At 47.5% G+C, this 12,368-nt stretch overlaps 1 protein-coding gene and 1 pseudogene across 1 annotated transcript; both read left to right on the forward strand.

The window, feature by feature from the left end:
• The first annotated feature begins 10,573 nt into the window (after nt 1-10,573).
• LOC143303097 (uncharacterized) lies at nt 10,574-11,035 on the forward strand. The gene has a single exon (XM_076621111.1). It carries the CDS (start codon nt 10,574-10,576, stop codon nt 11,033-11,035), a length of 462 nt encoding a protein of 153 aa, XP_076477226.1.
• A 769-nt stretch (nt 11,036-11,804) lies between these two features.
• Nucleotides 11,805-12,368, forward strand: part of LOC143303098 (very long chain fatty acid elongase 6 pseudogene) — a 34,416-nt pseudogene continuing 33,852 nt past the window's right edge.

Here is a 12,368-nt window from a genome sequence, read left to right on the forward strand (position 1 = left end):
CCGCGTTAAGCGACAGCACGGAGGTGGCCGCGCTCGTTAATAGGGCGACGTTGCAGATCAGAAACGTTGACCCCCTCACCAGCAAAGAGGAGCTGGTGGAAGAGATAAGAGCGCTATGGGGGATCAAGGACAGTGTGAGCGTGGAGGTGAAATCCCTGAAGATGGCACCATGGGGCACGCAGGTCGCGGTGGTGGTCCTCCCTGCTAACGGGGTGCCGAGCGAAGATAGGGATAGGAGGTTGAGGGGCTAACCATAGCCTCAGTTAGGTTGCTTACCGGCGCACGGCGCTGCTAAGAGCCACATGCTGGGGCACGTGGCAGCGAAATGTACCGTGGTGTGCCCGGATAGGGAACTTTGTAGGAGGTGTGGGAGTACCGAACACGCCATGAAGGACTGCGATAGGGAACCTAGATGCGCGATGTGTTCGGGGCAGGAGGTGATCCGTGCGAAACACATCACCGGTTCGCTGGCGTGCCCGATGGTGCGCCTAGGAGTTAGGAAGTTTAGACGGGGACTCAATTAGAGTCCTACAGATTAACTTAAATAGGTGCAGACTGGCGCAGGATCTGATGATGCAGTACGCGTGTGAAAGCAGGGTGGACATCGTGGTCATCTCTAAGCCCTACAGGCAATTGCCTTATTGGTTTAACGACGAGGGCGGGGATGCATCCGCATGGGTCACCCTGTTTAACGGTAGATACGCGATGAGCGAGACCCAGGTCCAAAAGGCTGGGATCGTAGGAATCAGGGTCGGCGACGCGTTCTGTGTCAGTGGGTACTGTTCCTCGAATACGACTAGGTGCATTTTCGATGCTTTTTTGGGGGGAACTAGACGGGGTTCTGAAGGAGGGGAGGAGAAGCGCACCGGCGTTAATGGTTGCCGGCGACTTTAATGCCAAGTCTAGCGTGTGGGGTGGCATTAGGACCGAACGGAGGGGGCATGCCTGTTGAACGTGATCACGAAGCGCGGGTTGGTACCGATTAGGACGACGGGGAACTATTCCTTCCTGAGGAATGGAAGGACTAGCTTCCCGGATGTGTTGTGTATCGATCGACGTATGAGGCTGAGTTGGAGGAGGAGTGCCGTCTTGGATTGGTACTCAGCCTCTGACCATTTTTATATACTACACGTATTTACGAGCAGCGTTAGGAGGGCAGTTGGCGGGGCGTTCGTGTACTCGACGAAGCAGATCGATGCGGATAGCTTTGTGAGCAAATTCGACGCTGTCTACGCGGAGCACGTTTTAAAAAGCGACGAGTCGGCATGCGGCGAAAGGCTACAGAATACCTTGGAGCGCAAGTGTGCCGAGACATTGAGGAAGAAGTTCCCGTCGCGGGCGAAAAGACGAGCCAATTACTGGTGGAACAGCGAGCCAGCCACGTTAAGGAGCGCAATGTGCGGGAGCAGGAGAAGAGCACAACGAGCGGTGGCGGCTCGCAGGGGTTATGTGCCACTTTAGACCAGGATCCGTGGGGCAGGCCGTATGGTGAGGAGCAGATCGGTGCGGTCGGCACCATCCGAGCCCCTGGGAGGTGACAAGGTGGCGAGTATCCTGGACAATCTCTTCGTTACCGGGCAGCAACCGCGACCGGGTAGGCAAGGAATCGGACTGGCCCCACCTGCGGTACTCGACGGTGCCGATGATCTGCGGATAGACGAGGAAGGTTTAAAGATGGCTGTCGGGAAATGCGATCCTAGGAAGGCTGCAGGGGTGGATGGGATCCCCGGTACTTTAGTCAGACTGTTGGCGGAACGAAGACCGTGGGTGTTCCTAGCTGTGCTCAATGGAGTTAACAATTGCAGTAGCATACCGGCAGTATGGAAGGTGGCTAGGGTGGTGCTGATACCCAAGCCCAACAGAGACCCGACACTGTCGTCAGCTTACAGGCCGATCAGTATACTGCCGGCATTGAGCAAGGTCTGGGAGCACACACTGAAGATACTCATCGAGAGGAGCATCGAGCGAGATCCCTTCCACAAGAACCAGATTGGCTTCAGGAGGAGGAGGGGAACCCTCGAAGCCCTGAACAGGACGGTCGCGGTTGCAGAGGACTGCAGAAGAAAGGGCCTGGAATGCGTTCTGGTCGTCCTTGACGTGAAGAACGCGTTTAATACGCTGAGGCTGCAGAATATTCTGGAGGAAGCGCGAAGGAGGCGGTTGCCAGGACGACTTCAGGGGTTGATCGGAGATTACCTGGCCGATAGGAGGATCATAGCGCACTGCCGGGGCGGCATCGTAAGGAGGAAGGTCGGTGCAGGGGTGTACGACGGAATTTTGGAGACGCTGGACCGGGAGAAGGACATCGAAGCCGTGGCGTTTGCCGACGACCTGGCGGTACTCCTTAAGGCCAGGGAGTTCCTTGGCATCCAGGACAGGATAAGGGCGGTCATCAGTACGGCCACTAGTTGGTGCAGCGACGTGGGACTTCATCTGGCAAGAGAGAAGACGGAGGTTATCCTCCTAACCAGGAAGAGGATACCGACGAGTTTTAACTACGACGTGGGGGACGGGGGGGAGATCTCCACTAGCAAGACAGTGAAGTACTTGGGAGTTTGGTTGGATATTGCTAGGGGGTTCTCCCCCCACCTCGAATCGGCCTGTGACAAGGCGGAACGGTTCTTGGGTGCCATACGAGGCCTGCTCCCCAACGTGAATGGGCCTAGGAACGCGGTCCGAAGGCTCTATTATGGGGTATGGGAGTCGGTGGTCCTGTATGGTGCACCTATATGGGCCTCATCCCTGGACAAGGTGAAGAACAGGAATATCATCAAGAGGGCACAGAGGGCGGCGATGATCCGTACGTCTACCGCCTACCGTACAGTGTCGCATGGAGCCTTGTGCGTGGTGACGGGTAACATGACCACACACATCAAGGCGTGGTTGCGGTGGAAGCAGTACGGCGTGAAGAGGAGGATCGTCGGGAATGCAGAGGGAACGGAGCTGGCATAGTACGAGGAGATGGAGAGGCTGAAGACCGAAGAAGAGGACAGATGGAGGGTGGAATGGACGTTCCACAATCCCTACAGCTGGACTAAGAGATTGATAGAGGATCCGTTGATCTTCTACAGAACGAAGAGGGGCGTCAATTACCACGTCATGCAGATTCTCACTGGACACGGTATCTTCAATTGGTACCGTCACAGGATTGGGAAAGAGACGCACACGGGATTGCGGAGCCACCGTGGACGATGCCGAACATGTGCTGTTCTGGTGCCCTAGATGGACTGAGGAGCGCGCGGAGTTGGAGGCCGAGATAGGAGAAGAATGTAGGATAAGGAACCGGATCGTGGAGAAGCTGGCTGCCGAGGAGCGGCTATGGCTGAAATTTAGCAATATGTGTACTAAGGTCATGACGAACCGGCTTAACAAGGAGAGGGAGGTGGAGGCTCTGCGGAGAAGAGAAAGCAGGAGGAGAAAAGTATAGCGTAGAAGATTACCGATGAAGATGGCTACGCGTAAGTAGAGGCCAACCCGAAGTAATGTCGAATTATTGTACCGGGTTGGTACCTCGAGTACCTCAATGCAGTGAATAGGAGGAGGAGTTTTTAGTGGGTATGGCGACGTCATCTGCCGAGACCCACATAACTCAGTGACGCGGGTCCCTGGGTATGCGTAACAGCATTTTCCCCTCCTCACAAAAAAAAGGTATCTCTATTGGTCTAGAGTCGGCTCGAGACGTGGAGGTGGACGGACGTGTTTTGGATCGTTGCCGCCAACGGCATATATTTTCGTATATTTTTAGTGCATAATGAGTCGTGTGTGATCGTATAATAACAATAAGATAAAGTGTATCGAGAGCTCCTAATAGTGTTATTGTGGGGGGTGTTCTACATATTTGATATAAGTATAATAAATAACAGATAACACGTTACGACAAAAAAGACAATAACATACTATCAAATACTGAAAACGAAGCAGTGGACTATTAGTGGACAATAAGGAGTCGTAGTTGCATTATAGTTGTGTGGCGGATGAAAAGGGAGTCGTGCGTTTCGTCCCGGGACTCCGGTGGACTCGTCAGTAAGGCTATGCCCGGTAGTCCCTGCCTTAGACGTAGAAGGAGTCTCGCTAGGTGCGGTATTTGTATCAATCGCTCGTATATTCGACCGCTAGCGAGTTAGACAGACTCGTTGTTGTCGTAGCCCTCTAGTGTTGGCGGTTGGTACCAGCGGATCGCCCGGGAGGTGTTGCGCCGTGTTGATGCCTCGACCTGTCTGCGTCCAATTGATACCGATTCGCCACAGTTGTATTATAGTAATTAAATGGGGCGTTTTAACCGTATATAATTACTAGTATTGTTAAAGGAAACGTAATGGTTAAGTTGAGGTTATAGCGGTTATATTGGCGGTACAAGCGGGGTATGTTATGATAAATATGAAGCGATTGAGAAGTTTTTCTGTGGCTACGATGCATAGATAATAAAGATATTTTATCATATAAATGTGCAGGTGGAAGGATTATTTATTCGATAAGCAATCCAGTTTAAGGATAAGATGTGCGAAAAGTTGGGATTTCAGAATTAGTTGGAATAGGAAGGCAGACACGGGATAGGTTATGTTCCTCGTAGCGTGTGTAAAATTAAGTAATATTATGATATAATGATAAATAGTTGCCGTGTTAAGGATGTAGTTGTTTATTATGGCTGAGCTCGAAGGTTCTAGTGGAGGAAATCCAATATCGGTACGTGCTTGGAGCACGAGCGTTGACGGGTGATTACCTACAAATAAGAATCAGATGGGTAGTGTTATTTATTTAGGTAGTACATGTGCCTATATGCGTTTTGTTATCTTAAATTTTCAGTGTAAGCATAAGAATGATTGTACTATCCCTTAAGAGGTAGATAATGCCACCGATGAGGATGTAGTGTAGCGAAGGGGGTTTCGAGACCTGTCAACAAGGATGGAATATGATTAATACGACAGGGGGTTTACAATAATTATTACAATAATTATATTAAATTGACATTGAGATGGATTCCTCTAGCCTAGACTGTGTAGCTATGTATATTTATAGCAAGTTACTTCTCTATATTAAGTGACTTGTACTTATAAAGATGGCTACGTTAAGTGGTTTGTATTTTTATATTATAAGTAATTGAGTGGAACTCAACTGTTTCTGTGAAGCAGTGTGTATACTGCGAAGGAGGTGGCGATACCTAAAATAGGTAAAAACGAGGATTATGGGGATAGGTTGCTACCTTACTTTTATTAAGTTAATATGAAATGGTGCCTTATAAGGTTAGCTGGTAGCTATTTAATATGTGATGGGTTTTTTACAACGATTGACTAGTGCTAAGTGTTTTGTATTCTTATTTACTATAAGCGAATGAGATAGTTTAAGTGCTTTGTATTCTTATTTATTATAAGCCAGTGAGAGGGATGTACCTGTTGTATGAAGTAGTGATTACTGCGAAGGAGGTGCAATACCTGTAAATAAATACAGAATAAAGAGTATTGGGACAGATGGTTTCATACGGCATATATTAAATTGAAGTGAGATGGTGTTTTTCTTTAAACCCGGGGGGGGGGGGGAGATATTTTATTTTATTTTATTTTACTTTACTTTACTTTATTTTATATATATATATATATTAGGCAATTTTCCTTGTTTAGTGCTTGTTTATTGTTCAGTTCTTGTTTAGTGCTTGCATTACTTATGTCGATTCATTTTAAGTGCTTTTTCCTTTTTGTTTTTTTTTACTATTTACATTTTGCTTTTTACTTTTTACTTTTTCTTATTATAAGCAAATGAGGGGGACATACCTGCTTCTGCGAAGTAGAAAATAAGGTTGACACTTGCATAGACTTTGCGTTGCAGGATTGATACCTATGATAATAAAATGAGAATGAATCAAGTGGGTATATCAGTTGGCAAGGAAGCCGGGTACTTACTACCTACTGCTCATAAGAACTTGTAAGAAATTATTAGGAGTTAACGTGTGGGGTCATAATACCGGTAATTAGAGATGAGATACCGGGGGATGTGAGATGGTGCGCCGTTTGTAGACAATGACGGAGGAGAGGGACATGCCACGCGCGGCCGAGTTGCGAGTGGTTAGGCGGATCGCGTAAGTACCTTTTCGTATGTTTCTTCATTGGATACAATGAACGAAGGAGGATTAAAATGGCATGAGAATAGACGCACTGTTACGCCTCGATGCCGATGCAAGTTAGTAAAAGTTGTCAACAATTATCAATTGGTAATCGGGAAATTATCAATTGGTAATTGGTAATTGACGCAGTATATGATCACACACGACGAGGTACATTTGTTTGTTAGATGTTTGTACTCGTAGGGCCGCGACACTTTACGGTCGCGCGATGCGTAATATTTAATTAAGACATGCACGTGGGAGGCATTTAATGCCATCTTGCCCGTTGAAACGCTAGGAAGCACGCGCTAGCGTGCGTGACGCGCATGAGATGTGGTTCGCTGCGTCGCCATGTGGCGTCGCCACCTCACAGGCGGGTGTAGAGAACATATGGTCGGCTCGGCGTAAGCCCCTATTACGAAGAAATAAAGTCGGGTCGACGAGAGTTCTATTTAGATATCTTTTCATTATTTTATCGAATTATGCTGCTCGAGCCGGGATCCCTTTTGTAAATAAGAAGCAAATGAATGATGGTTAGCTGCGTGGCGTGGAGATATAATGGAGTTGTGTGACGACTAATAGGAGAACGCAACTGGAGGTGCATTTATTTAATTATATATTTATTTGTTTATAAACCGTTATTGGTTATTTATTATTAGTTATTAACTACTTAGTGATATGATTTTTAGTATTCCTTAGGCATTACTGGTTATTATTTAATTATTAGTCGTTCACGTAACTGATTATTTTATTGATTAGTGATTATTATTAGTACGATTATGGGAGGCTTGGTTGACGATTTGGCGACTTTTTGGTCTACGAGTGGATATATTTGGACGGTTTTGAGCAAGGTTGTTGACGACTATGGCTATTTCCACGGACTTGAACACAAGTTAACAATATGGATAAGTTGAATACAGAGAAAACAATTACGGCGCCTCCAGGTTTCGGAACCTCCAGACCCCGTCGGTGATTCGAGTAGAGTGCCAGGCTCGACCCGACGGTCATCATACGACTGGACGAACGACGAGAGGAAGGTCGGTTCCAGGGCCTCCTCTCGTTCGGTAAATACGACCGGGGACCATAATAGCTGCAAGGAGAGCGACGGTGAAGTCGCGAATGGCGGCGCGAAGATGAGTGGAGGGAGTAAAGGAAGTTCTCGATCACCCAAGAAGAACACAAAACTCCTAGAGACGACTTCAGCGAAGGAATGGAAAAGAAGGACCTGGGCATCCAGAGTATAAGTAGCGGTAGGGCGCTACCGAGAGTGACGGTGATTGCAACAGGAAGAGGTAGTTTCCTGGTTCCCGTAATGAGAGGAGTTAAAGGTGAGAAAAGCACCTCTATGGTAACGTGGTCCAGTATCGCCGCGAAAGCAACGAGTGAAACAGCAACGAGGGTAGCGTTTCCGAAGGGGCGGAAAGCAGCTGTAGCGCCACGTCGATCACAGGAAAATTGAAAAGGCTGGGAGAGACGCAAATGAAATCGGTGTCGAAGGTTGCAAGGAGGGTCGAGAAAACCCCGGAACAAAGGTGGAGGAGTGCGTGATGGTCAAGCCTGTCGAGATCGAGGAGATGGTAGAGTTCATGAAGGGAGCCTACGAGGATCTGAAAAAGGCGGTAAGAAGACTACACCTCATCTCCAAGAAGGATCCGAAAATTCATGAGCTTGCTTCCGCGGCTAATAGCAAGATGGATGAAGTATGGGGCAAGTTTATGACGACGGTACACAAGAAAGGAAGGAGAGGTAGGGGAAGAGTGGAGAGACCTGAGGAAGTAGGGGTATTCACACAAACCTCTCCTCTGTTGGAGGAGATAGGAAGGGGAAACGGGGACAGCAGAAGAGGGTTGTCCTCAGAATCCAGAAACAAAAGGAAGACGGTCTCTCCGCTGGAAATCAAAGACAAGGAGTATAACAAGAGAATATGAAGAGGCGATACCTCTTATGCAGAGGTATGCGATTCAAAGAGGAGGGGTGCTATGGACACCAGATATGTTGAATCCTGCGAATCCGGAGACGAGTGGATGGTCCAAAGGAGCAGGAGGGAGAAACGTAGGATACAGGAAAAGGGAAGAAATGACAAAGAGGACCGCGGACCACCGCCGCTGACGTCTACCGAGAACCGAGGGCCGAAGATGCTGAGAGCCCGTAGAAGGCCCGAGGCCATCCTTATCAAAGTAGGAGAGGGTAAGGATTGGCTTCAAACATATAAAGAGCTTACGGCGGCGAAGGATGTCCTTAAGGAAAGCTCGGGCATTCGTAAAACAAGAGCGGGGGACATCCTTATACAAATGAGGGCGGACTGCGAGGTGAAAGTCGCTACCAATATGATAAATGAGATTATTGGCAATAAGGTGTGAGCGACGCCCTTACAAGACAAGGTGTCGGTGGAGATAAAGGAAGTGGATCCGCTGGTGAGTAAGGAGGAGCTCGTGGAATCCTTGTAGAAAGAGTTTAAAATCATAGATATCGGGGAACTGGAAGTTATGGCGATGAGAAGGGCGCCGTGGGGCACGCAATCAGCGATCGTTGTTCTGCCAAAAGCGTACATCGATAAAGGCGGCGACAATATTAAGATTAGGACGGGCCTAACAATAGCCACAGTCAGGGTGTTGCCCATTGTGACAAAGTGCTATAGATGTCACATGTTCGGGTATACTGCAAACAAGTGTAAGGCTGTGAGCCCCGGAAGGGAGGTCTGTAGGAAGTGCGGAGGAAGGGGTCCCTTCCCACACGATAGCAGCGTGCCCAAATTTACCGTGCTGCGCGATATGTAGCAAGGAGACGGGTGTTAGGTTTGACCATGTGACGGGGTCCCTGACGTGCCCCGGTTACAGGAGAATGTTACGACAGGGAAGACAAGGGAGGAGATGAAAATCCTCCAGATTAACCTAAACAGATGTAGTATGGCGCAGGATCTAATGTGCCGGAACGCGATCGAGGCCAGACCGGATGTGGTAATATCCGAACCGTACAGGCAGCTACCTTACTGGTATAACGATACTAAGGGTGCTGCGTCGATTTGGGTCACGCAAAAAAACGAGCACCGAATGAAACGCTTTTCTACAGGAAGGACGGGCTAGTGGATATTGGTGTAGGTGATATCCTCTGTTTCAGTGGTTATTGCTCCCCCAATATCAAGATTGAGGAATACATGACGTACATAAACAAGCTTGCATCGGAGATAAGGAAAGGTGTAAGCAGAAACAAGAAAGTGATTGTGGCTGGCGACTTCAACGCTAAGTCCATGTGCTGGGGAGGACAAACCACGGACAAGCGAGGAAGAATTTTGATGGAACCCTGTGCGGTTACGGCGTGTTCCCTATAATGCTGGACGATAAATGCACGTTTTATAGGAATGGAAGGACGAGTTGCCCTGACATAATCAGTGCAACAAACATGGTTAACGACCTCCACGTAAGGAACAAGGTTTTAAATGCTTTCACAGCATTGGATCACCTATACATATCTCATACGTTTAAAACGAGGACCGTAAGTGATCGAACTAAATTTTTTAAATATGTGACGAAGGGTCTTGCACCCGACATATTTTTAGCTAAATTTGACGAGATCGCTAACGTACAGAATTTTAATACGACGGACGACGCGGACAAGACTTAACTGCTGCAGAAATGTATGGTGGAAACTTGTGACAAGATACTGAAGAAGGTGAGCTGTACGACAAACAAGAAGTACAGCAATCACTGGTGGAATGAGACGATCGCAGAACTGAGAACTCAGGATCACAAAGCATTGAGGAAAATAACTAGAGCAAGGAGGAAGGAGGACAGTGGGATCAAAGCCCTTATTAGTAACTATAAGGGGCTAAGAAGACAGCTGAAGAAAAAAATAGCTGGGTGTAAAAAGAGAGCCTGGGCCGGATTCTGTGAGATACTAGAAAGGGACCCGTGGGGAAAGCCGTATCGCACGATTATGAACAGATGTGGCAAGAAAGGGCTTCCAAATGACATGCCTGTTAACAAGGTGAAAGAAATTTTAAAAGGCTTGTTCATCATTGGACGCAGATCGGAGCTAAGGGAGGTCGAAGAGCATGACAGGGAGGATATCACCTATAACATGAAGCAGCTTGAGGACGAAGATGTTAAGGAAATCATTGGAAGAATAAATGGAAAGAAGGCGGTGGGAATAGATGGGGTCCCAGGTGATATTGTTAAGCTGCTAGTAAACAACCGAACAGAGCTTATCACTAAGGTGATTAACAGTATTACGGACTCTGGTAGGATCCCGGGATGCTGTAAAACAGCGAGAGTAATATTGCCCAGTAAACCGGGTAGGGACCCTAAGCTCCCTAATGCATACCGCCCAATAAGCGTACTTCCGGCCTTGAGGAAAGTGTGGGAGAAATGTCTCAAGTTGATTATCGAACGATGTATGGGGGTCGACTCATAGGGAACAATATGGGTTCAGGAGAAGAAGGAGTACAGTGGACGCGATTACACAGGTGATTAAATTCGCGTCATGATTGACACGAATAGGAAATTTGGCAAGCACATTGCCTCGGTGTGCGATAAAGCGGGCATCAAGATAGGAGCATTACGAGCAATCTTACCGAATATTAAGGGTCCGCCTGGTTTGGCAAGAAGGCTATACTACAGCGTGTGGGAATCCATAATAGCATACGGTGCGCCTGTGTGGGCTGATGCGATGAAGTACGAAAAAAACAAGATCATAAAAAGGGCTCAACGAACTGCCCTGTGCATCACATCCACGGCCTACCGCACCGTATCCCTCGCGGCGCTTTGTGTATTGACCGGGAATTTACCAATCTACATTAAAGTGCGAATGTTGAAGGGGATATATGAGAGAAAGATCTATAAGACCCTAGCTGTTGGAGAAGAGGTGATTGAGAGGCATGCGGAAAAGAAAGAAGATCTCGAAGAAGTAAAGAAGAAGGCCTCAACGGAGTGCCAGGCGGAATGAAGCATGTATAATAAGGATAATGTGACCAGGAGATTAATAAGTAATGCGACCATATTCGCCAGGAATAGAAGAGACATCGATCACTTCACGATGCAAATGCACACGGGACACGGCATCTTTAACAGCTACCGTAAGAGGATCGGTAAGGAGGTCGACACGAAGTGTTGGGACTGTGGAGACCCGAATGATGACGCCGAGCATGTCTTATTTGCGTGCCCTAAATGGATCGACAGAAGAATCGAGTTGGAGAACTTCTTGGGTGTCAGGATAAGCGTGGGCAACTTGGTGGACACTGTAGTCACCAGGGATGAATACTGGAGGAAGTTCAGAGAGTTCTGTAAGGGCATATTGAGATATAGAAGGGATATGGAGAAGGCGATGGAGTCAGCGAATAGGAGGGGCGGCACCAGTACGCGACGATAATATGCGGCGACCCGGTTGAGGACAACTCTGATGAATGCTGATCGGCTCTGCTGGCGTTGTCCGTGTCTAACAAATCGGAAGAAAGAGGAGGGGTTTTTAGTGGGTATGACGATGTCATCTGGAGTCTCACATAACCTGGTAATGCGGGTCACTGGGTATGCGTAAATGCATTTTCTCCTCCTCGCACGCGAAAAAAAAAAAGAAAAAAAGGCGGCCCCGGGTTAAAACTGCATCCGAAGTTTCTTGGACGTATCGAGTGGTAAAAGTCCTGCGAAATGACCGGTACATAGTGCAGCGAGAGGGCGAGCACGAAAGGCCACGTACAACTTCCACGGCAGCCGATCACATGAAGTGGTGGAATGTTGACGATGGTGATGTAAGTACGAGCAGCGATGATGAGCACATCTGAGGGCAGATGTGATTGTCAGGAAAGGCCGAATGTAATATCGTAAAGCAATTTAAATTAGAGGTCGGTTGAAATTAGAAAAAACCGTGTACGTCGTCCTTCTGTGGCTCGTTTACATTTAAGAGCGCCTATGTGACTAAAGTCACCTAGTTCTTACAGAGATGTGAGAAAAACATCAAACAACGTTAAATCAGAAGGACGGTTTCCTGTTTCAAAGTGGGACGACCGGAAGGTCAGAGTTTACAATTATTTACACAAAACTTGCGAATATCTTTTCATTTTATAAACCTTTATGTATAAAAACTCTATCCACGTTAAATCTATCTCTTTTTATAGAAACTTAATATAGAAAGTTAGTTTTCTGGATAGAAAAATTAAAACTTTAAGTAAATTCCTGTACAACGCGCAATCTACTGCGTCCCGGATACGAATAATGAGTGAACGTTATCGAACTCTACGACGACCGCTTACATAGTGACGACGACGGATTAGTATTGCTCAGTG

Source organism: Bombus vancouverensis, chromosome 8 (genome assembly GCF_051014615.1).
Source record: "Bombus vancouverensis nearcticus chromosome 8, iyBomVanc1_principal, whole genome shotgun sequence".
NCBI lineage: Eukaryota > Metazoa > Arthropoda > Insecta > Hymenoptera > Apidae > Bombus > Bombus vancouverensis.

Excerpts from the sequence above, each read along its gene's own strand:
- LOC143303097 (XM_076621111.1), top strand. The coding sequence starts at position 10,574 with ATGATTGACACGAATAGGAAATTTGGCAAGCACATTGCCTCGGTGTGC.